The 23,446-nt window shown below is 35.9% G+C and overlaps 1 protein-coding gene across 1 annotated transcript; it reads right to left on the bottom strand.

Moving 5' to 3' along the window:
- Positions 1-1,989: 1,989 nt before the first annotated feature.
- On the bottom strand, positions 1,990-23,242 carry LOC104545601 (DNA repair protein REV1-like; the record flags this gene model as incomplete). The annotated part of the gene is made up of 10 exons (XM_010190783.1): positions 23,180-23,242; positions 22,232-22,364; positions 20,520-20,688; positions 16,020-16,169; positions 12,580-13,295; positions 10,653-10,760; positions 9,064-9,180; positions 4,102-4,231; positions 2,983-3,111; positions 1,990-2,144 (listed from the first exon to the last, which is right to left on the bottom strand). Coding segments are annotated over exons 1-10 (1,864 nt in total), but the record flags the coding sequence as incomplete, so codon positions are not given.
- Positions 23,243-23,446: the final 204 nt, after the last annotated feature.

The following is a 23,446-nucleotide window of genomic DNA, read 5'->3' as shown; positions in this document are numbered from 1 at the left end:
TCTGTGATTCTGTGATTCTGTGAAATGGCAAAAAAAAAGTACAATATTTTAACACTGCAGAACCTCAAAAAATCCACTGTGGTTAATGAAAATACTTAGGTGACAGTTCTATCAAGTATATTTTATGTGAAATACTGGACTTAAGCTAGTATTTGGGCCTGAGCATTCACTAAAAAACATCCAGTGATTTTACTAAATTATTACATGCACTCAAAGCGTGGTGGGAACAAGACCTATTTCAGCATTTTTTCTTTGCTGTTTATAGGTTTACTCAGGCCCAGCCAATAAGGTCTCAGAAGTGCTACCCAAACACATTCATTATTGCCACTCAAACACCCTGATCTAAGATAAGGCAAACTAACTAAAGGTCAGAAGAATTCACAATTCACAGCACTGTGTGTTACTACTGCTCCACTCCTCCCACCTATGTTTACACTGTTTTTGTGGATTCTAAAATGTTATTCAGTAAGAAGAGCAACAGAGTTTCACATGCACTGTTTCTCCAGAGAGGTTAAATTGATGAAACAATTAATGACAGATGCCTCATTCAATTTCCTGTTCAACTCTGAGGATCCATGTACTCTACAGAGTACTGGAGATTTCTGATCCTCTTATCTATCAAACATTCCAATAGCCTCTAATACCACGAAATCTCAGTGATTTACCTAATGCGATGTGTTATTGCCACAACACTGAAGTGAAGCAGGAAAAAAATACCACCTCATTTAACAAATGAGAAACCAAGATGCAGGATGTTTATAGATGAGTGTTTAATCTTTCACCAACATTGTTTAGTTTAGCCACTAAAAGTCTCTAGAGTAAAAATTAAATTTATTCAACTGGCATAAGCAGGTCCTTCTTCAATTTATCTCTAATCAGACAACAGTGTTGAGAGATCTCAATAGTATAAGAGTATCTATTCAAATTTACATTATATTGGGAAACACATCAATCACTTACACAAGATGCATGTTTCTGGCAGAACAAGTTTTTGAAATAAGGTCTCTACTTTAATTTAACAGTACAACTGTTTTCTCTGATTTATTTACTTAGCGATGGATTAGGAGTGAAGGGACAAAGTCCTTGTCATCATGTACCAATCATACAGACTTGTAGAAAGGGTACCAGAATTATTTTCCAATAGCTCACAAAAATTATTAGGAAAAAACCTGCTCATAGGTATCTGTCTCTTTCAATCAGTAAGAGAAGTACAATATCAGATTAGAAAATAATGCTTTAAATACTAATTCCACTCTTTCTACAGAAAACACCAAACACTGAATAAGCATATAAAAGTGCTTACAAGTCAGTTTCAAGTCAAAACAACACACAAGCAGGAAACTAGGGAATTACAGTCTCTACACTATCATAACATACAAAATAAAGGAAGAATTTTGCTTACAGAAAATAAGTTTCAGCTTGTCTCACAAGTGGATTTCATACACTTACATACACCCAGCATATTTATTTACAGATATTCAACTCTAGTATTAATTAGGGACAAAAGCAAAGGAGAAAGGAAGGGGCCAAGTGAAAAGAAATCAAGGAATACTTTTCAGATGTGTGATACAATACCTACTACAAATCACACAAATCTTTGCTTTCAATACCTTCTAATAATTATGCTAAATCATGTCATCCTGTAAACTCTGACTTCTTTCTCTGATAAAAAACAGAGTCTGTGCTCGTTCTTCCATTTACTGGAAAAATACAGTAGCATTTCATAAAGATGAATGTAAGAATATCATATAGATGGAATTTCAGCATACTGTTCAGATAAAGGAGAAGTGATGGCAGTTTTATAAATTTTTGCTTAAAACGTTCCACTTACAAAGATTTTATGGCATTTTTATTTACACTGATTTAATGTAAATGGCAAAACATTCCATATTGCACAAACACTTAAGAGTTTTAGCAACCTTATATAGTTTTGACACACCTAACAGCATCAGGCACTGTTTGTAAACAGAAATGAAGCAAGATACTTACCCATCCCAACAGAAGCTGTGCATTTAGTTTGGGCTTTGATTTCAGTGCGGATAGCATTTGCAAGTTCATCAGGAGTCAATCTGGTCTCTGTAAGGATTTCAGTGATATCTACTAGTGCTTCATCACAACTGACTGCTTCGATGTTATGAGTATAGCTATCAACACAAAGTAAAGGAGGTGAAACACCAGCAACAGCTCACCATCTGTTAAAACAAATATGTAGCAAATAAAGCCTTCCTTTTGTGGTGGCATTTCCCTGCTTATTTTGTATCACACATCACTTACATATTATAAATGCTAAAATAGCAAATTACAGTAACATTACTAATGTAGGACTAATTTCAACATGCATTATCATAGAATCATAGAATACCAGATTGGAAGAGACCACAAGGATCTCCTAGTCCAACCTCCCAAGGTAAAAATATCATTTAAATGAGATGAGTCAGCACCCTGTCAAGCTAACTCTTAAAACTGACCAGTGCAGGGGAATTTATCACTTCCCTTGGGAGGTTATTCCAACATGATTTTAAAGGAGAAGGAGTTGAATGCTTATTTGTCATTGTCAACAACAAATGGCCAGTTTTGTTCAAGCCCGTTTTGAACCAGAAAGTAGTTATGAATAGATGTTACTCCAATAACTCATTCTTAAGTTGCTCAAAAAACCTCTTGGAAGAACCTGACTACTAAGCATGGATCTGCTTCTCACAGCGTACTCAGTAAAAACAATTAACAATGGCTCCTTTGGAAGTCAGATGTTGACTGTTTACAGGGTTTGGCTTCAAGGTAAAAGAATACTCAGAAGCAGCACAGTGCTCAAAATAACAAAACTACAGCAAAAGGAAGACCTCAAACAGGAATGGTTTATTGAAGCTGAAGAGTAATATGGAGATAAAAATACTAAAATCAAATAATGGCCTTCAGCAGTGGTGAATAAAATATGCTGGATAACCCCACCACTAAAGATCATGTAAAAAAACCAGCACATATTACCTTGCTAATATTTCATATACTGTCCGTGCAACTTCTTTGTACGCATCAAAATCATACGAAACTGCTTGAAGATTTGGACACAACTTTTTTGCTTGGCCAAAAAACATTCCATTCTTTATGCCGACTTGTCTATAATTAAATTAAAACAAACAAACAAATAAATAAACACAGCACCAACTTATCCTGAAATTAATACGGGGTAATTCCAAATGAAGTACTTGTCTTTTCCCACAAAAAATGAATTATCAATAAAACGGGATTTAGTCCAACTGCTAGCAATTTAGTAGGGAAGAAAAGTAACTGCAAATAGAGTATTTGAATTAGCTGTGTAATAACCTGGCATGCAGCATGGACAGCCTGTCTTTGGGAAGATGTTCAAGACAAAGTCTCCAGAAAGCACTACTTCTATCTTCTGTTTCAAACTGAAACCACACATATACTACAGTGACTAAGGTAAATGGATCTTATATTTCACTGTGCAAGCTTACAAAACTAGGTAATAATAAATAAAATAATAAATAAACTCTGACTTTTTTAGCTACAAATATAAGCCTGCCTATCCTAGCATGCTTGAGAAAGGTTCCAATGAAGGAATAATTTGTGGAGTATTATTTCCATCAGAGAAGAAAATCGTATTTCCAACACCGTACTTATATTTATAATAAGTTGTTTCATATTCTGAACATTTATAAGCTATGTTACTGTACAAGAAATGGTTTTAAGTTTAGTAATCACAGTTACTGTCTAACTAAAAGCCTTCATAACAAAGCATTCTTAATTCCATAAAAGAATGCATTTTGATACAAAGAAGTGAAGATAACACTGTGAAATCAACAATATCACAGTGAATGGCATAAGGTTTTCCTTAATAGGCTTTGTTTCAAGTAACATGCAGGTGAGGTAGAAAGCTTTTAAGCAGTGTTTAAAAAGCAGCAGCGTCCATAGGGAAGGCCTTGTGTTAAATTCTAACAACCTATATAACTACATTTTCTGAAAACATTAAAAAAACATACTCCGCAGATAAATTTAAAGAAACTGACTTAACAAATTCTATTTTTGGACACTTTATGCTTATCTTTGTGAGACTTCCAAGCAATGTAATAGGTAACTTTTACCTACCTGGCTTCGTAACTACAAGATGCTATTTCAGCCATGGACAGAACAGTGAGATCAAAGTCAGCTCCATTCACGTGTGTGGAATCCGGATGCTCCCAGACTGACGAGTCCAGCTTATCAGGCACTCTAATTTCTGCTTGGAAAATAATATTTTATTTGGTTTTATGACATTTTTTCTTAAAAGTTCAACAGAATAAATGTGAATAAAATAAAAATTACGGATTTTATTTTGTACAATTTCTATACTGCTACCCATTGATCAAGAGGTTCTTAATACTATATTGATTCGTATCATAGTCCAGAAAAAAACAAAAACAAAACCAAGAACAACAGAAACCCTTCCCTCCCTCGCTCCCCCAGACAGTGATTTCTCTCTGCAGATAGGTCTGTCCTGAGAAGAATACTAAGCTACAGAAAAATTCTGTTTCTGTTTTCCCCCAAATTACTAGATAACAACTTGCTGGTGACCACATACACCATACTGTAACATAAGACTGATGTCAGTTAGCTTTAATGACAATAAAAGTCATCAAACTCTTGAGGCTAATTGCTACAACCATACCCTGTAAGCAAATGCAAGACACTCACAAATTCATCAACTGCTTGGCTGAACAAGACGACACTTAGCTACATTCCTTTTCATAAAAAGCACAGCTACCACTAGAACACAATTCTGAATTCAGAATACAAATCCACTTTTTATTGTACTTACAACCTCTTACTTAAAACTATTTCTTCTAATAATCTAGGTTCCACAAAGTTATTTTTAAGAAGTGAAATAAGCAGAATGCTAATTAGTTCAAATTGAAAGAAACACTAGCTAGAAACTCTTATTTCCTTAACACTCTTATGGGGATACTAATTGACAAAACTTCTGCTGTTACTTCCTAACAATTCTCTCATTAGTATATGTCAACTTCTTTCAAATATCACCATAAATTTATCTTGGATCAAAACGGTAAAATTATAAATACTGCAACCCCAAGAAATGAGACAGACTTTCCCTAATTCTACACAACTTTACTGCATGCTCTTAGATAAACCTGAGAGTCCTCCAGGCCCAGTACATCCTAGGTACTAGAACAGAGTTCCATGATGCTGAATACTGGAATCAAGTAAAGCACTTTCTATTCCTTTCTATTTGGGTTTTCACGGTATGTAAATCTTGAAAAGACACATGCCTATGCTCTAACTGTACATCAGCCTGAAAAAGTGTCCAGAAGCAAGAACTACTATGCCCTCCCAAACTCCCTACCAGAATCAAAACAAGGTATCATACAGACAAAAAGCTTCTATGTACGTAAAATTAAATCCCATATGTATGTCATAGCTCTTTTCCATTACTGTAGTCTATTTAATACCATACACCTTTGTAATATAATAAACATGGAGTTCTCTTCAGAGTGCCACAATGCCTAATTGTATTTCATGGTACTAACAACTTACAAACTGATAATATGACTGAAAGGAAACATGGTGCTATGTGCATGTACATCAGACCACAGAAAGTGTTCTAGTGAGTGCGTGGAGACAGCAGGGGTAGAGCCTGACTCAGGTGAAAAACTGCTTTTATTCAGAATTTCTGCTACATTTGTGCACCTTTTTATGTCTTAAATATTTTAATGTACGATGAGCTCAGTAAGTTACCTAAGATGTCTGCAACTGAAAATCAGAGCAAAATTATGCCCCAAATAAAGACAAGAATGACAAGAACAATTTCTTTAGTCTTCTTAGTCTACATGCCTTCCTGTGCCCTGGCCTGAGATGATGCTGTCATCTTGTCTATCTTCATTGGACTCGTCGACTTTTTCCACATCGCAGCAGAGCAGTTTCCCCCATGAGCTGATGGAGTCACTTCATGTGAAATTCAGGGCAATGCAGAACACATTGTCCTCAATGGAAGGCAAGGTAGAGAACCTCTCATCAAAAGCTGGGAAACTAGACAGGCACATGGTGAATGTGGAGCAACGGATGGAGAAATCAGAGGCCAGGACCCAAGTCTGTGAAAAAGAAATCGCTGAGAATAAATCTGTGACTAATATGATGGTTAAAATCTGCTGCTCTTTAGAATGAAAAAAGGGAGATACTAGGGTTGAGGGAGAGGAAGCCTAAAAACCATTCACATCTTGGGCATCCTGGCCATGGAAAAGAGACCCCAAACTATGAATCCTGATTAACATATGTTAATCTTCTATCTTTAGAACATGAAAGTTAAAGATGACATGTATGCAGAGAAGTAATTTCTACTACCCAGAAAAGCTATCTCCAATTCGGAGATTTAGGGTGAGAATGATAGCAAGTTTTTAAATTTAAAAGTTACACATTTTTGGATGAATTCAAACAAGAAAAAGAAAGTATTTCATAAAAGATTCAAGATTCTATTGACACCAGGTACTTGTCTAGCAATGCAGATCAAAGGCAGGAAACAGTATCACTAAAGAAGTAAATTGCAAAAATAGAAGTAGCTGAAGCAGCAGAATGAGTATTTGGTCAAAAGTGATTAATAAGAGTTGGGTTTTGTTTATTTTGGGGTTTGCTGGTTTTTGTTTGGGATTTTTGTGTGGTTTTTGTTTGTTTTTAATTTGAAACATTCATTTCTAATAATCAAGACCTGGAGAAGGCAAAATCAGAGAACAGCCTGGAAAGTATGAAGCATCAAAAAATGAAGTGGATTCCATGTTGAAGCATGGATATAAAAATATGCTCATGTTCAAAGTTGGTCCTGACTACTTTCTTATTTAATTTATATAACATGTCCCCCAAAAGAACTGTCTATGTTTAACAGCATAATTTAACATTCTGTAGTTTGGATATTTTAGAAAAAGTACTTTTTCATGTGATATGTGTGCCTACTGGACCATATTTACCTTTGACATGGCACAATTAAAACACACGCTCTGAAGTGTTTCGCATACACTTTCTACGATACTGTGAAGTTAGAAAAGCCTAACCTGCAATTTCATCTTTTCATCTAAGACCATAACTAACAGTAATTTATCTTCCCCAAAAGGAAGACAAGCCATGTACTTATGAGAATGCAAGCAGAAACAACAGGTTGTAATTTTTGTTGATAAAAACATTGTACATAGAGAAAAAAAATATAATTAAGAGGCTAAAAAATTTTGCTAAAAAATGTTATGAACTGCAGTTAATGAGATAGAGACCATAAAAAGAGTGTTAGGAAAAAAATCCTTTCACCAAAACAACAGGTTGCACAATCAGACTAAGCATCAAGAAAGAGCGAGCCACCTGCCTGCCTGTGTGCAAGCCAGTGAGACTGGATGCTGAAGCTAAAGAAATGAATGTGTGGATATCCAGAAAAAGCTGCTGCAATAAGAAACTGAGCCTGTTACACCATAAGGCTGAAATCCGCTATACCCTTAAACAATAAGTATAGTAGAAGAAATATCACTGAATTTGTGAATATAAAGACCATGCTAGACATCAGCTAAACTTCTATAATCTAACTGCCTCACTCTCCAAACATCACACTTGGTTGTATCAAGTCCCTTACCAACCCTTATGCAGTGTAAAGTCCTATCACAGTTACAAAGTCATGGTATAAAACTGAACTACCAACAGACAGTTCATACACAAGCTATGCTACAGAAGATCCAACTCCACAAAAGCCACAGACATCCATGTAATACATTCACACATGGCAATGCAACAACACAGCAGAAGCTAAGTCTGGAGAATCCTGAAAAGTCCTTAAAAAGTTAAAGGCCAGTGGGTTTCACAAACATATATTCTACCTCAGTTTTGAAGTGTTCTTAAACTACAATAAAAAGACAAATAAAATGGTATCACTTCCTGTAATAACTTGTTTCCAAACGTCTCTGAAGATTGGCAGAATTTCTTAGAGGCTTGTTTATTGTTTTTTTTTTTTAAAGTATGAACATTTTAGAAATAACCATGGAAGAACAACCTGTCTTTTTCCACCTCCTGTTCCAAACTGAGGTGTAAACTTTGCAAAAAAAGTACTTGCTATCACAAGCTTGGTAAAAAGTCCATATCAAAGAGGTCAAGGAAAAACTAAACTTCCAAATCTAAACTGAACATAAATAGCAGATGCCCCTTGCATGTGCACTTTTTACCAACCTGGTGGTAAAAACTAAGCTTCAAGCTGATTAAGCAGACTGTTGGGGAAAAAAAAAGAGAGAGAAACTAGTTGCCAATGTTTAGCAATATACTTTCTAATATTAAATGCAGTTCAGGCAGTATAATAATAAAATGTGTTAATAGAAGTAGGCTTTGTTTACATTAGTATATTACTACTACTTGAGGACACAGAAAGTAACAAATTTCTAAATTACTGCAGGCAAGTAAGGAATTCTAAAACTAGGACAGATAGCCTGGTTTTGAGACAACAAAGTACTTGAGAGATAGAATTCATGGAAGTTGCATGGACTTTTCCAGAAACCTAAAATGCTCTATGGACCACTCAAAGTAACTCATTGTACACAGATATTGCACATGTGTAATTCAAAAGCTAACTTCAAACAATCAGTTTTCACTGCCCATGTACTGTCATTTCTACTTTTATAGAAAAAAAATTAGTACCCTTTTAAAATTTATTTTGTATCTTCTTCTCTGTAGTACACTTGAGTCAGAACCAAGTGATCCCAGACAATCTATATTTGTTTCTCACTTCAAAAAAGCACTTGTTTCTTACTTTTAAAAAAGCACTTAACATTGTATCTTATACTCAACTTCAGTGAAAGTGAGTAAAACTTAAAATTAAAATAATCCACCCCTACTGAGCAAAGCTAACTAACAAGAAGCCACAGTGCCATGTTATTACTGAGGACACAGAGCACCATGTTGTCCAAAGAAACTTCTTTTCTGAAATCCTCCGGATGAAAAAAACAAGTTTCTCCACCCTGCACTTAATAACTTTAAGGAAAAAAGTCTTCAGTGACAAAATTTAAAAACACAGAGACAAACAAACAGTCTTATCTGTACCTGCTTTGCCATTCAAGAGCTTATTCTGGTAATATTGCTGTTCAAGCTTGGGGTTTGCACCAGGGCGCAGTGGTGCCTTTCCTGCACCTCTGTTACTAGTAACAGCTACCGGTTTTCCTGTGGAGAAGAAATGCATGTATTTATAAGTCAGCATCTATAATAGCTTACATTTTAGTAACAGCACAAATAGGGTAAGATCATAAAGACATCTGCTTAATTTTTCTATAATTTCTTTCAAGCTTATACACTCTTAGAGCATTAAGGAGGAAACAGCTATGAAAGTCACTTTGCATTGTGACTATGCATTTGCTGTCCTAATTGCGGTCACGCGTAAAGAAAAGCTTTTCAAGACTGAAAATACAGCTATACTAGTTTGTATTTAATAACAAATATAAATGGAAGCTGTGAAACTCACCAATGCCTTAATGCATTAGTTTAGGACATAGCAAACACTGTACTGATTTTAAATACTTCTCATGTTTATTAGCTTCAGTAAACTAGAAGAGTACACACACACCCCAACACACTCAGTTCCATTTGTTTAATTAACTGTACAAAATCAAATTTTTAATAAACTTTTGACTTTTTAGCAATATTAACACCTCCACAGTTTTTCTGCAGGAAGCTAATTTATGCACTGAAAGTTCAGACTTCCAAGGAACAGAAAAAATATTTGCAGAAAAGTCCTAGGTTCTTTATATTTCAGTAATGGAATTTGAAACTTGGCAGGAAATAAAGTTTGAAAGACCCAAACATACCAGGAGTATCTTTGATACAGTTGCTCCTGCTTTTGGAGAGAAGAGAGCAAAGGAATTGTACATACAGCTTATTCTTCTTTCCCAAGGTGGACGATAGCTGGGCGGCATACAGTCACCACTAAGTTCAGTGGTTGCACAGAACAACTAGCATCTCCATTTCTAAACCATACACTTCTAAAAAAAACTTGCTAAGGAGCTCCACTACCTCTTCCTACGTCCTAATGTTGTTTGCACAACTCAGACTTCAAAATGTCAACTGAATTGTTCATCCTCCAGGTCTTACAATACTTCATGCATAACAGCTGAGACAGAAGCAAATTTTCCTTGAAAAAGATGAATCAGGCAAAGAGACAATTAATTCTCAGACCTGACCTTCCCACTTGTCTAGTTAAGCAAAGCTCCTTACATTACTTCACAAAAATTACTAGGCTATCCTTTTTTTTTTTTCCTTCTTTTTTTTTAAAACGGAAAGTGACAAAACCTCACTTTTGGTCCTACAATTTGACCTCCAATTTTGATCTCCAATTTCTAATATGGTAGAGTTTAGTCTCAATAACATAGGTGTAATCTTATAGAGAATAGTTCCTCTACATCTTCCTTATCTCTTCTTACTTTAGATACTGAAAGGAGACTGCAAGAATTCCTGTTCTCTCTTCCACTTGTTTCTGGATTGTGAGAAAGTAAGTAGAAATAAGAAAGTTGCATGGTCTGACTATCAAAAACACCAGAAAAAAAACTAACATGCAAAGTTCATTTTGTAAGTGTCCAAGTTTGGGTATGTTTTTAAAGGCTTAACCGAGTAAACTGTAACATAGAGAATTAAATACTGACCTTTGAGATCTGGTCTATTTCGGATAGCCACAGACACAAAGAAGCAATCCATATCCACGTGCATTATACAGCTCTGTGGCTTGGCTGAGTTCGCAACAGACACATTACCTAGTATGAAGATACATCAACAGAAAACTTGAACCCTGAAGTTTATACAATTTGGTACTACTCACGGTAGTCATCAAGGACTATTATCAAGTTCTTACCACCTTAACATTATAAAGATTTTTGTTTCTTCTCACCAAGAAGTTATTTACATTTACAAAATTCTCAGAGAAATGTAAACATCAACAGTAGACAAACAGCCTAAACAATGCATCAACTTAAAGCTTCTATTTTATTTTCTCATAATTAACATGTTCTAACTAGCAAGTTCCCCCAATCCAAGGAGATTAATGCATGCTGTGGGAACTGGATCTTAAATTCATTATGTTATCACTGAACCTGGAACAGAGGACTTCTTCTTGTTCAATTAGAAGACTGTTCCAAAGACCTACTATTAATTCATCATTAAAAATACCAAAATTAGATTTAAACCTCCCATGCAATTGGATTTTGTCATTGCTGTACCTACATGTACACAAACATTCAGCAAAGATGAGCAAGACGGCTCCAGACTGAAAAGCTTATACACCTAAAGCACTAGAAATACTTGTGTCAAGTATGCTAGAAGTTCAAGTCTGCACATCTCTGTTGCTTACCTACCAGAAGAGGCTGTATCTAACAACCCCCCCCAAATTTAACTTGAACAATGTATAAGATATAACAGTGAAAAAATACTTCAATACATCAAGTGAATTGTTCTCTTTAACATCTGAATTAATTACTGAGTAACCATAAAAACATTTTCCTGTTTCTAATAATTTACCATTTGAACTCATCCTTTGAAATATAAGGACTGTCTTATAAAGGGCATATTTACAAATCAAGTGATCAAGTTAATGCTTAAGAAGCTGCTACTTGTCAACTGAAACACAGTCATTAACTATTGAAACACTGGGTCAAATCAAATAGAAAATAAAAATATGCTAGCGTATACCATATTTTGATGGAAAAAAGTACACATTAAGGTAGTTTGCAAGCTAACATGTTTTGTAACTGGGGTGTCCTAGTGCAAACATAGAATCAGTGAATTTATTTCCCTAACAATAATATTTAGGGTGTGGTAATTTGTCATCAAGATTATTTTCATATGATTACAAGTGAATATTTTTACAGCTCAACAGTCAGAATCTCTTTGATGGTACAGAGCTAGCCTTTTAATTGGCTGTAAATTAGAGATTCTAAAGATGCAAAATACTTTATACTTGTAACACACTGTGTCTCACGATTTACATGTATTTTTTCATTTTGGTCCTTGATATAGTAACATAAAACATTTCTGTCACACACCAGATTTAAAAGTCTTATGACACTGCTACCCATTTAAACAGACTCAGAAGTATATAAAACTCATACTAAGAAAAAAAACCAATCTAAATCTTAGTTCACTTCCAAATGCTACTCGTCTTTTAAACTTTCACAGTGAACTATAAGCAGCAAGGTTTTTTTCTTCTGTTTTCTCTTTTTGGATTTTCACACAGCAACCAGAGACTTATGAATTAGAGATAAGTATAGAATTTTTTTCTTTTGATCAATCCACATATCTTGGTAAAGTCAGGAACATTGTTTCTACAAGGAGGAATTCAGTATAGACCAGAGTATCACACTAAGTCACATTTTAAGTGAAAAAAACTCAAAACAAACAAAATCAAAACCAGTTGGATCCTTTAGTTTTCAGTGCATTAAAGTCACCAAGCTTTTCCAGATATCCTGACTGTAATGTGAATATCGAATACTAACCTACTTAGTCTCAGTTAGACATTTAATGTACAAACAAAGATACAAGGCACTTTCTCAACATAAACCTTCTTAAACAAGTATCTACCTGTGTCAGTTTTAAGTGCAGACCTGCCTGCTTTCCATTTTTTTAATTTTTCCCTTCCTGGAAAGACACCACTGTTTTTTCTTTGCAGGCTGTTGACAAACTCTGTCAGTTCACACTTCCACGTTGATATATGATGCAGTCTTGAACGTGAATAGAAGTCAGAAATAAAACTACAATCTGAAGGTTTGGACACAGGTAAGGAAGCTGCCTTGCTAGGAGCAGGTACAGAAGTGCTTCTTGTGCTTGAAGGCCCCTGAACAGTGGAGTGGTGAGCACCATTTATTTTAGCATTACTGTGCAAAGATGAAGATGAGGATGAATTACTCATAGTCCTATGTGGATTCCAAGGAAAGTCTGTATTTTTGTTGCTTTGCTGCAACTGCTGTGTTGTGCAGTCTCTAAAGTCAACCACGCCTTTTTCAGTCTTCCCCTCCTCCTGCACAGGAATTGGAGAGAGCCTACTTACAACACCGTTGCCGGAGTTCACCAAGCAATCCTGTGTCTTTAAGGCACTGGCAGAAGTGTGTGTGTGTCCATTAAAAATGGCAGTGCTGTCTTTGTGAGACAACTGAATCCCATTTTGTTTCCGTCCAGGAAGGATCTGTTCCAGCTCTGTAAATCCAAAATCATCACTTTCTTCCTCCTCTTCTTCATTCCAGCTATTTATTCCATTGGGTGTGATCTCGTCTTCCACTTCACGCTTTTTAACATGATTTCTGAAACAGACACAATTATTTAATGACATATATTTTACCAAAAAAAGGTACACTTACAGGACATTTCAAGTGCTAAGTATTTATCTTCCTAATTGTTATCAATATATACTTCATTAGCTTTTACGTTCTAAAGACAACGATCTCAAACTCTGAGCTATGTCTTCTTAATGTCACAAAATATTGTGTTGCTGTACAAAAGATTTAACAGATTTGGTGTATTATTAACATAGAACTCCCGGGAGTTTACACAGGAGTGGCCAAAATCTTACTCACATTACAAAAGCTATTTCCAAAGCCTTTAATATGACCAGCAGTCTCCAACTGAATTACAATAACTATTTATTTGTTAACAGAATTGCACTACCATGGACAGCATGAATGGTGCAGGAATATGAAAACCACCAGAAGGAGTTATCTTTTTATCAAGAGATGTTACTAGTTACAAGTAAACAAACAAAACAGAAAAAAAGAAAGTATACATACAAAACCTCTGGTTTTTAGAGAATTATTTTAGTTTTATGTGTTAGATTTATTTTATCTACTCTCAAGGAAAAATCTGCTCGAGCTCTTGTCTCCATTTAGGCAGTTGTTCTATCAACCAATGACCCCATCTCACTTGAGCAGAATTGGGAACAGGAAAGGAGACCCATGGGTTGAAATCAAGACAGATTTAATAAAATAAGAAACTAACATTAATGTCAACATTAATATAAAATAGACAAAGTTATACTCAGCCCATGCAGTGGCTGCAAGCTGTGCGTACCCAGCAGTGAATGTTAGATGACAAACACTGCGAGTGTCACAGCTCCAGCCAGAGTGCAATGGTCCCAATGAATAGGGAGGTAAGGCTCGGGAGCAGAATCACGGGTGAGACCCTCCAGATGGTGACTGTCCAGGAAAGAGGGCCATCCTCAGCAAACTCCCCAATTTGTAGTGAGCGTGATATTGATGGTATGAAATACTTCTGTTGGCCAGTTTGGGTCACCTGCCCTGGCTTTTCGTCCTCCTAGCTTCTGCACCTGGCTAACTCAAAACTGCTAAAATTCTTGAACACTGTGTTAACCTGCATGCCAGTGCTGGCCAAAAACTACAAGTGTCTTTCAACTTTGCTCCCATCAACTCAAGTGCTGAGTCTTCTCAAAAATGCAGCCTTCCTGAATAGAAAACTGGTTCTATCATTCTATCCCAGCAAAACCAGGGCTGCTCTATAAATCAAACACAATCTTACGTTTTGACAAAAACCCAAATAAACTACTTTTCATCATTTAAGCATATAAAACCAAGCATTCTGCCAAAAGAGCACTGGCAACTCATATTTGCTCTGACAGTTTAGCGGCAAAGCTTTCATTCAAAAAACTAACTTTGTTAAACCCTAAGTGGAATTAAAACAAAAGTCTTCACGAGTTGTGCATAGTCCTGATCTGCTGAAAAAACAACAAATATCACTCCCAACTCCCAAAGCTAGCAATTTAAGTACACAAAAAAAAGGTGGGAAATAATTAGCTATCCAGTATAGCAGAAAGCCTATTAAGTGTGACAACAATTCTGTTAAGATTATCACAATCATATATTAAACATAGCATTTTTGAGGACTTGCACAGTTGAATGTGGTATACACAGTGGTACATATTAGTATTAGTGGATAGGACAGACGTTTGAACTCATGCTTTTCAGATTAAATAGATATTTTTGAAAGTCTGAATATTCTTCTCATTTAAAAAGTATTAACAATGCAATAATAAGAGCTGATGGCTATTGTATCACTCATTTAAAATATAAGTAAGAAATACTTTTCAGGATAATAATTTTGTGGCACTGGCTTTGTATTTCCTAAATACAGACATATCCCAATCATGTGTAAAGTCTCAGCATTATGCAGAACTGGATTTTAAATACATTGGCGGACTGCGAAAGAACACAGATCACCATAACAAATCAGAAAGCACAGTATCTTGTACAGCATCCTTGGCCCTGTTTGAGCAGCAGTGTTGGACCAGATGACCTCCACAGGCCTTTTCCAACCTCAAACATTCTGTAATTTTACAACTCTTGCCTCTAAACAACAAATATGTGCTTCTGAAAAAGATGCAGGAACCCTCTTAAAAAAAAAAATCTACAGAACAGTCTGTTCAAGTAAAGGTTTCTTTCCAAATTCTAATTCCTCTGTCAGTTAAGAGTTCTGCTGGTGCTTTCTGTTCTACTCCCTTCTCAAGGTCTTTTAGAAGACTTTTTTACATTGTAATTGGATTTTTTAATCCACCTTCTCTCTCAAGCATGCCTTAAACCTCAGTGCTAGCATACATAAGATACACTGTGACCTTTTTTTTTTAAGAAACTAAAGAACTTAACTAGCATGCATTTACATTTGTTCCAAGGCACCTTTAGCAAAAGTTATCAAATCATATCAGCTTTCTGTTTTAGAAATAAAGACCTACTTTTCGGTGTCACTAGTCAGAATCCTTGAATGTATGCCTATTGCTTCCATACACATATCCTAGGACTCCAAGGTCACATTATCAAGCAGTGTTGTCCAAAGACTAGAGACAAGGCTGCGAGTTAAGATAACTTAGTCACCTCCTCAACTATTTATATAGCTGTACTTTATTTTTAGTTTTCAGTGCCTCCCTCTTACAAAGCTGAAATGAATTTTAAAAATGCCATATAAACGCAAACTCATTATGGGTGAATGGTTAGCATGTGCATTACAAGATCAGAAACACTTACACCCTGTTGAGATCTTTAGCTATATTGCTTGGACCTGGCATGGCATCTTCAGGTTTGCATTTGCTATTGAAGTTGAGACTTTTTTGAATGCTTGTCTGCTTGGTGTAAAGCTGATACGGAATGTGCGAGAGGAGACGTCCAGCTTTAATGCTGAAACAAGAAAAAGAACAGGTTACTACTTAACCATTTTTAAAACCCCTAACCTTCTAGGCTAAAAAAATACTTCATGTACAATAAACTGTTACGTTGGTCATTACCTTGTGCTGTTCTGCGACACGTACTTGCAGCCCCTTCCTCAACCCCTTTCCCACTACTAACTGAATTGAACTGAAAAGTAACTTGTGATGTGGTGACTGATACTACAAAAGGTATTTGCACAGTTGTGTTGATCAGTTGTCTACATCCATTTCTCTTCTCCAACTGACACATACTAAACAAAAATATTTAACTAAAAAACCTAAACAATAAACAATAACCAGACAGAAAAAAAAAAGTGAGTGGTCCAGGTTATTCTACCTGAACAATTCTGTCTGAGCTCTTTAACTTGAAACAATGCAAATGCATTTGTCCCAAGCAAATCTGTGTAGAATTAGGAGGAGGTCAGCTAGGATATAGTTCACTATTAAAGAGGAACTACTTTTTCCATTCCAAAAGGATAATTACCCCTTCTTGTGAGAAAATTCACTGAAGAAAACTAGACAGAATAAAAATTTCCAAACAGACCTTCCATAAATATCTACCACATCATTACAGTTCTGTCCTATGAGCTCCACTGAAACTGCAGTTACACTTCAATAGCTACTTCATTCCTTAGGAAAGTCATGGACTTCAAAGCGGAATCCTCTCAAAAACACACCACAGCATGATTTCATCTCTCCACCTCAATGCTTGTTGCTGGCAGTAGAGGTAACTGCCTTCCTGTACTCCGTGTACTTCAACTCTTCTTCATATACAACTCTTCGTATTGAACACTGGGGTCAGAGATGCTGAAACCTTTTACAGCAGACAAACCTCTCTCATATCAAAGCAGCTTAATATTACTGTTCAGTTTTGAAGACAGAATTGGATTCAAGCTTTTAAAGATAATTTAGCTCAGTGACAGAGGCTGTTTTTCTTTTATTCAACACCTGAATGCTTTCTCTGTGCTTTTTAACTAGCTCAAATCTGTACTGATGTCAAGGGAACTGGACAGTGAAACAAAACCCTTAGGAGCTTTTGTGCTGCAATTAGAGAGAATACAGTGGGAGATGGCATCACCCAATTAGATAAATTAAAACTAGTTAGGCACATACATAGAAATTTGGTAAGGTTTCTATGGGAATGGGATGGTAGTAACAACAGCCCTAAAAATATATCAATTAAATATTGTTTGATACACTAATACATAGCATTCATAAAGGAAAATAATTTACATCAAACGTTGCCAAACAGAGTTAAAAATACACATGGCAGAATTGAGTTCTAAAGCTTTCTTGTACAGAAAGTAGTGATACAGCAGTTAAGCTTTTACATTGCCTGGTTAGACTGTTTCTCACATCACTACGTGAACCTGGGTGCATAATCATCCAGATAGTATTTCAAAATCATTACTGCAATTTCAAGACGATAAAAAAATCACACTTATTTAAGAACTTATGCTAAGATTTTAGCTACTGGAGCAGCTGCATTACTAGATAAAAACACAGATTTTTGATTTGTTTTGTTTTTCAAACCATATTAAGATGCAACAACAGGAAACCTATTTTAAATGCATCATTCAACATCTTTCTCCATTCCATACTCCCTGGATCACAGAATTCATAACCACTAAAAAAATTAGGTTGGAAAGGAGCTCTGGAGTTCTCTAGTCCAAACACTGCTCAAAGCAGGGTTATCTTTAGTCAGGTAAGGTTGCCAAAGGCTGAATCTACCCAAAATTTTAGTATTTCAAAGGGCAGCAATTCCACAGTCTCTCTAGGCACCTGTTCCACTGCTTACTTTCTTTCACTGTGAAAAATCTTTACCTTATACTCTTTGCTTCTTGCTAATGTAACCCAGAATTTTGTTAGCTTTTGTCTCCACAAGGGTGTAACTCCTGCTCCATGGCCAATTTGCAGTCCACCAGGACCCTCAAGTCCTTCCCTACAAAGGTATGCCCTAGCCAGTGAGTCCCTAGCCTTTCTGGTTGCATGGAAATAATTCTGTCCCATTTGCAGGACTCTGCATTTGACTTCACTGAGTTTCATAAAGCTTCTGTCATCCCATTCCTCCAGTTTGCTGAGACTCTCCAAAGGGCAGCCCTGCTCTCCAGTATTTCAACTGTTCCCTTCTATTTGTCATCATCCACAAACTTGCTGAAGGTAATTTCCACTGCATCACCAATGTCCACTAGGCACACAGGCCTTCAAATCATGAAAACAGACCTTGCCACTAAACACTGAAGAAGAGGCAGTATTGAGTACCTCAACTTTTTCCATATCCTTTGTAATGAGATTGCTCCACCATTAAACAGCAGGCCTGCTCCATTTGCTTCCAATCTACCCATAAAAGCCACCTCCTTCCTCTTCAATGCTTTGCTAATTTCCAGGAAAAAAGTTAGTTATCCTCAACCTCTGAAAAGTTATCTTATTATAAATATATAAAAGAATATTCAAATTAGAAAGTCAAGGTCTCAAATCAGGTTATGTCAAAATTTAGGTCACCTTATTTTGGCTTCCATTGGACACTGCACAACAACCTTTCCAAGGTACATAATTATGTTGCGTATTTTTCAAATAACAGAAGAAAGATTTAGAAAGGAGGTCTGCCTGCAAGTGTCCTCCTTCATTTGTTGCAGAAACGGAGAGGTAGCAAAAACATATGGAGTGCAAAAAGAAAGATGTCATCGCTAAAGCAACCACACATTACTCTACAATACTACAGTTGCCCCAGGACTTCTATGTGGTGCTAATTAACCCAAAAATCTAGAGCTACTTGCGTTTAGCAACAGGTTTATGAGAGTCTGACTTTAGACCATAGTTCAGAACGTTCACAGTTCAGAATATGCAAAGCTTTTAACACAGCAATAAACTTCAACATATGCCTCACTATCCTTGTAGAAGTATCACTGAAAAATCTTATCTTACATTGTTCACATGGCATATTCCAAATCACTGATATTTTTGCTGTTTTACCTTAATGTATTTTTGGTGGCTCTCAAACAAAAAATGAAATTAACAGCGATTAGTAGTTAAGTGCCAAGTTCATTAATCTTTGAAAGCAGATAGATGCTACAGTGATAAGCACCAACAAAAGACAAGAATTGATTATTCATTCCATTACAAGCAAAGAATTTGAGTCACATGCAGTAACAGGGTTATAGAAGGAAGAAGCAAAAACCAAGGAAAATGAATTAGCAATCTGCAACCTGAATTCAATCTTTTCTGTGAAGAGAATGTGGTAGGCACCATAGTGAAAAAAGACAGCATGTGATCACGTAATTAAGGTCTAGATCACTATGTGTGCACACAAAGAAATAAATCAAAGCTCCACAGACAAATGACCTTTTCCTTCTGCAACCTTGGATGACAAGACTGAAGATGTAACAACACTGCTTTAATAGAAATCTGTGACTGCAACATTTTAGGGTTGATTCTAACCAAACTTATCATATTGCACTAACAGGATGGACACATGAATATTCAACAAATTTGGAACCTCTATATCCACTGCACTGATTTTCACCAATTGATCTACTAAGAAAATAATTTAGTACCCCATACACAGGGGTGGACTATTTAATCAATGAGTGTTCTTCAGTACTGTTGAGAGGAGGGGGAAAAATGAGGGGTGGTTGTGAAATTTGCTTTTATTTCAGAGACTGACACAAACCCTGTTCTGCTGAGACAGTGAGTTCCCTGTCTCCCTGTGCCCAACCCCAGGTATCTGTCTGAACTCAGTTCTTCTGGCTTATTTTACAGTACAACCTTCCAGAACCAGGAGACGCAGAACCTGAACACAAGACATCATAAGGAACATTTTAGGATATTTCATATTCTTTGTAAATAAAGCTTGTGGAAGTGTTTTTGAATTCTGAGTTTTCGTTTTGTTACAAAGTCACAACATGATAAATGTTTAGATGGATTAATTTCAATTTTATGAAAATGCTTTTCAGTTGACATTCTTTATTTACAGATGAAGTTAAACTTATGCAATGCACAAGGCAAGATATTTAAACATACTGAGATGAAGGCTCATCAATTGATTGGATATTAAATGGAAGCAATAGGATAACATTCAGCTTCCCAATCTGCCTAAGACTTTCTGTATGTTCTAGTGAAGTTTCTTAAGGAACAACCACTAAGCAGCAGATCTTCATTGTAACAGTGGTATTTGAACTCAACTGCTGCAAGGACAGATATATTTTAAATCAAACTATAATCTCAAAATGCAATCTTCTATAATGCTGTTCTTCCAGATTTTTCTTCTTTCCCCACCCCCCCCAAAGGAGTAATCCCCAAAAGCAGTAGGACCTAAACTTACCTTTCCATGATCCACTCTGGCCGAACTACTTTTTCACCTTTCAATTCTTTTATTTTGGCATTTGGAAGATTTGTGGCAATGATGTGAGTTGTTTTTGATCTAGAATAATACACATGGTATTGGCCTCCATGCAACATCATTAGCCGTCTTAATTCATCAGCTGAGGGATCTATAAAATTAAAACCAGAAATATTCCTGTTTTGTGTCAGCAAGTACAGTAAGAAAAACAATTTTAATTGAGAAATATGATGCTATGATCAGAAAGAGCAGAAACCATAGTTTTCTCCTGAAAAACTTCTTCAAAGAACAAATCAGAATAGCACTTCTGAAGAAATGTAGAAAACCGTTACTGAAGAGACTGATTCAAAATGCAAACACTCCACACTTATTATAGAGGATCTTTCCACAGTTTGCATGGTGGAAGGGGGGAAAAATACTCAAGCAGGTTACATCAACATAACACAAAACCAAGTATTAGATTAACTCACTTATCTTTTCACCAGAGTTTGGGAGAGTAGTTTATACCCAGAAGTAATATAAAAAAATATATAAAGGGTTTAGAAACAGCACAGAACTCCTACTGTAGAACTACTGATTTACTGAACAAGTTAACTCATTTTTCCCTTACCAGGTTATTCCTGAATTGCTACACAGAACAGAGAATACCTTAAAAACTAACATCTCTTCTTATCCCCTCAGTCATGTTAAAAAGAATACTTATTTCAGAAGCAGAGGTGGGGGAAAAAAAAAATTAGCTTTTAGAAAACCTCTGCAGTGGTGTCACACTTGCACCAAAGGGTTTGGGTCAGCACAAACAGAAAGTTCTGAATGGTAAATCTGGCACAAGATACTAAAAAAAAAAATACAGGAAGTAAGAAGTTGGTTTTTTTAAATACAATTCCTTTCAGTGGCCTACTGTCAGCTCTCAAGATATTTCTAACATTTGGTTATACCTCTAACTTTTAAATAAAAATAACACCCATTTTCTCCAAGTGTTACCTTTTCTACCCCAGCCTTTTGGACAACCATCTTGTAGAGCTCTATTTAGGAACTAGTACCTTGAAGAATATCCACTGAAGAAACTGCCCGTATTAAAAAAGTGATTCAGATGTTTTAATAGTTTATCATGTCTACCTTAACCTTTTTCAGTCCATTTAGGTGCTGTGCTCAAACCAGCACTGCTCCATATTAGAGAAGCTGTACACATCAGTTATATAACAGCCACATTTCCAGCAGAGGTCCCTGAAAAGGGCTTCTGGGAAGTTTCAAAAAGGTTATTAAGCTGCTTTACAGAACCCAGGAGAAATATGAACATAAGTATGGTAGATTAAAAATCTTACTCCAGTTAACATGCACTGTCAGTCCATCACAGGCAATGTATATATGTGTTTTACATCTTCCTCTGTTCCACCTGCCACTATTATTGGGCTCACTGTCTCAAGCATTACACCACTCTGAGCAGGAAAACCCTGATGTATCCACGCAAACATAAATAAAGTAGTATTTGTATTCAGAACCTAAATCTGATTTTATGTTGAAAACTTTAGTCTTGAAATACTAAGGAACATAACATACAAAACATATACCGTAACTTCTATGTATTTACTTAGCTCCAAACTCATGTGTTTTACAGTTCTTTACTTCACTTAAGATAGTAAATAGACACTAGAACCACACAGAACACATTCTTGAAAACAAAATAAAAGCTTCACCTGTAAAGCCATTGACATAGATGGCGACTCCACTAAAGATACTTGATGAATTTCCATCCCTCTGTTGCTGTATGGCTGAATCTGACCGGAACTGATCCTCCAATTTCTTAACCTTTGCCGACATGTACCCTCCCTAGTTTTTAAGTTAAAACAAAACAAAGCAAATGACCAAAAACTCCCCATGATAGTAGCCTTCTTTTCTGACATTTACAGACAGAAACTAGTTAATTATAACACTGGAAAGGTAAGCAGCATTCCTTCACATTGATTTTGGTTGACATACAAGACACATTCTTTTTCCAAATGCAAACCAGCAAATCTTCCACCCTAAATTCTTATCTAGAAGATAACTGCTTTGTATTACCAACATGGCAGGGTTTATTTCATACTTCTTTTATCTTACTCTATAAGTAAATGATTCTATTTATATAAAAATTCTTATGGAACAAAAAGAAAGAAGAAAAAAAAAGGGAACAATGCAAGTTTGGATGCTAAATCGGAGGCTCATTGTCTAAAGAAAAAATGTAGAGAATACTCATTAAGCTCCATGTATTTCAGTTCTTAAAACAGACATGGGACAGTAGTATTGTAAATATTTATGTAAACTAGGTGCCTCAGTTATTGTTTGTCCAGCTATACAGAATGTGGTGGAAATAACCATAAAACATTTTAGAATTATTTACTTTAGTTTTTTAATAGTGATTTAAACCTATTCAAGGGTCTGCATCTATTAATAATGCAGCTCAGTGGATTATTGTGAATGAAGACTTTAAAACCTGGTAAATTAAAAAATTTCTTTTGAACTTTTTGAGTTTTCAAGTAAAGCTTGAAAGTACATTCTGTGAAGCACAAGGGTTTAATTTACAGCATACCTTTAGCATACATAATGAAATTGTAAACCCTTTCGGGAAAAAAAAAAGTTACAAAGCCACTCGGTTTTGAACATACCCATATTCCCCAGCCATCGCCATCGGCAGCTCGTTTCCGCCATCCACCCCGCCTCATACTGAAGCTTCTGCATAGGAAGAAAAATGCCTGATCAATTAGATGTTTAGTAGTATCACTTGTGGCATTTCAGAGATGCATGACAGACAATCTACAGATTATCACAAAGATTACATTTTTTCAATGAGATTCACTGAGCACCCGAGTTACACAGTTAACCCAGAAATGAAAAATTGCATAAAACCCTAGCTACTCTGTTTTGTAGTAATG

Source organism: Mesitornis unicolor, unplaced genomic scaffold (genome assembly GCF_000695765.1).
Source record: "Mesitornis unicolor isolate BGI_N332 unplaced genomic scaffold, ASM69576v1 scaffold3508, whole genome shotgun sequence".
NCBI classification, from domain to species: domain Eukaryota; kingdom Metazoa; phylum Chordata; class Aves; order Mesitornithiformes; family Mesitornithidae; genus Mesitornis; species Mesitornis unicolor.
Note: the sequence above shows the minus strand (reverse complement) of the source record. Positions and strands in the feature narration are given on the sequence as shown.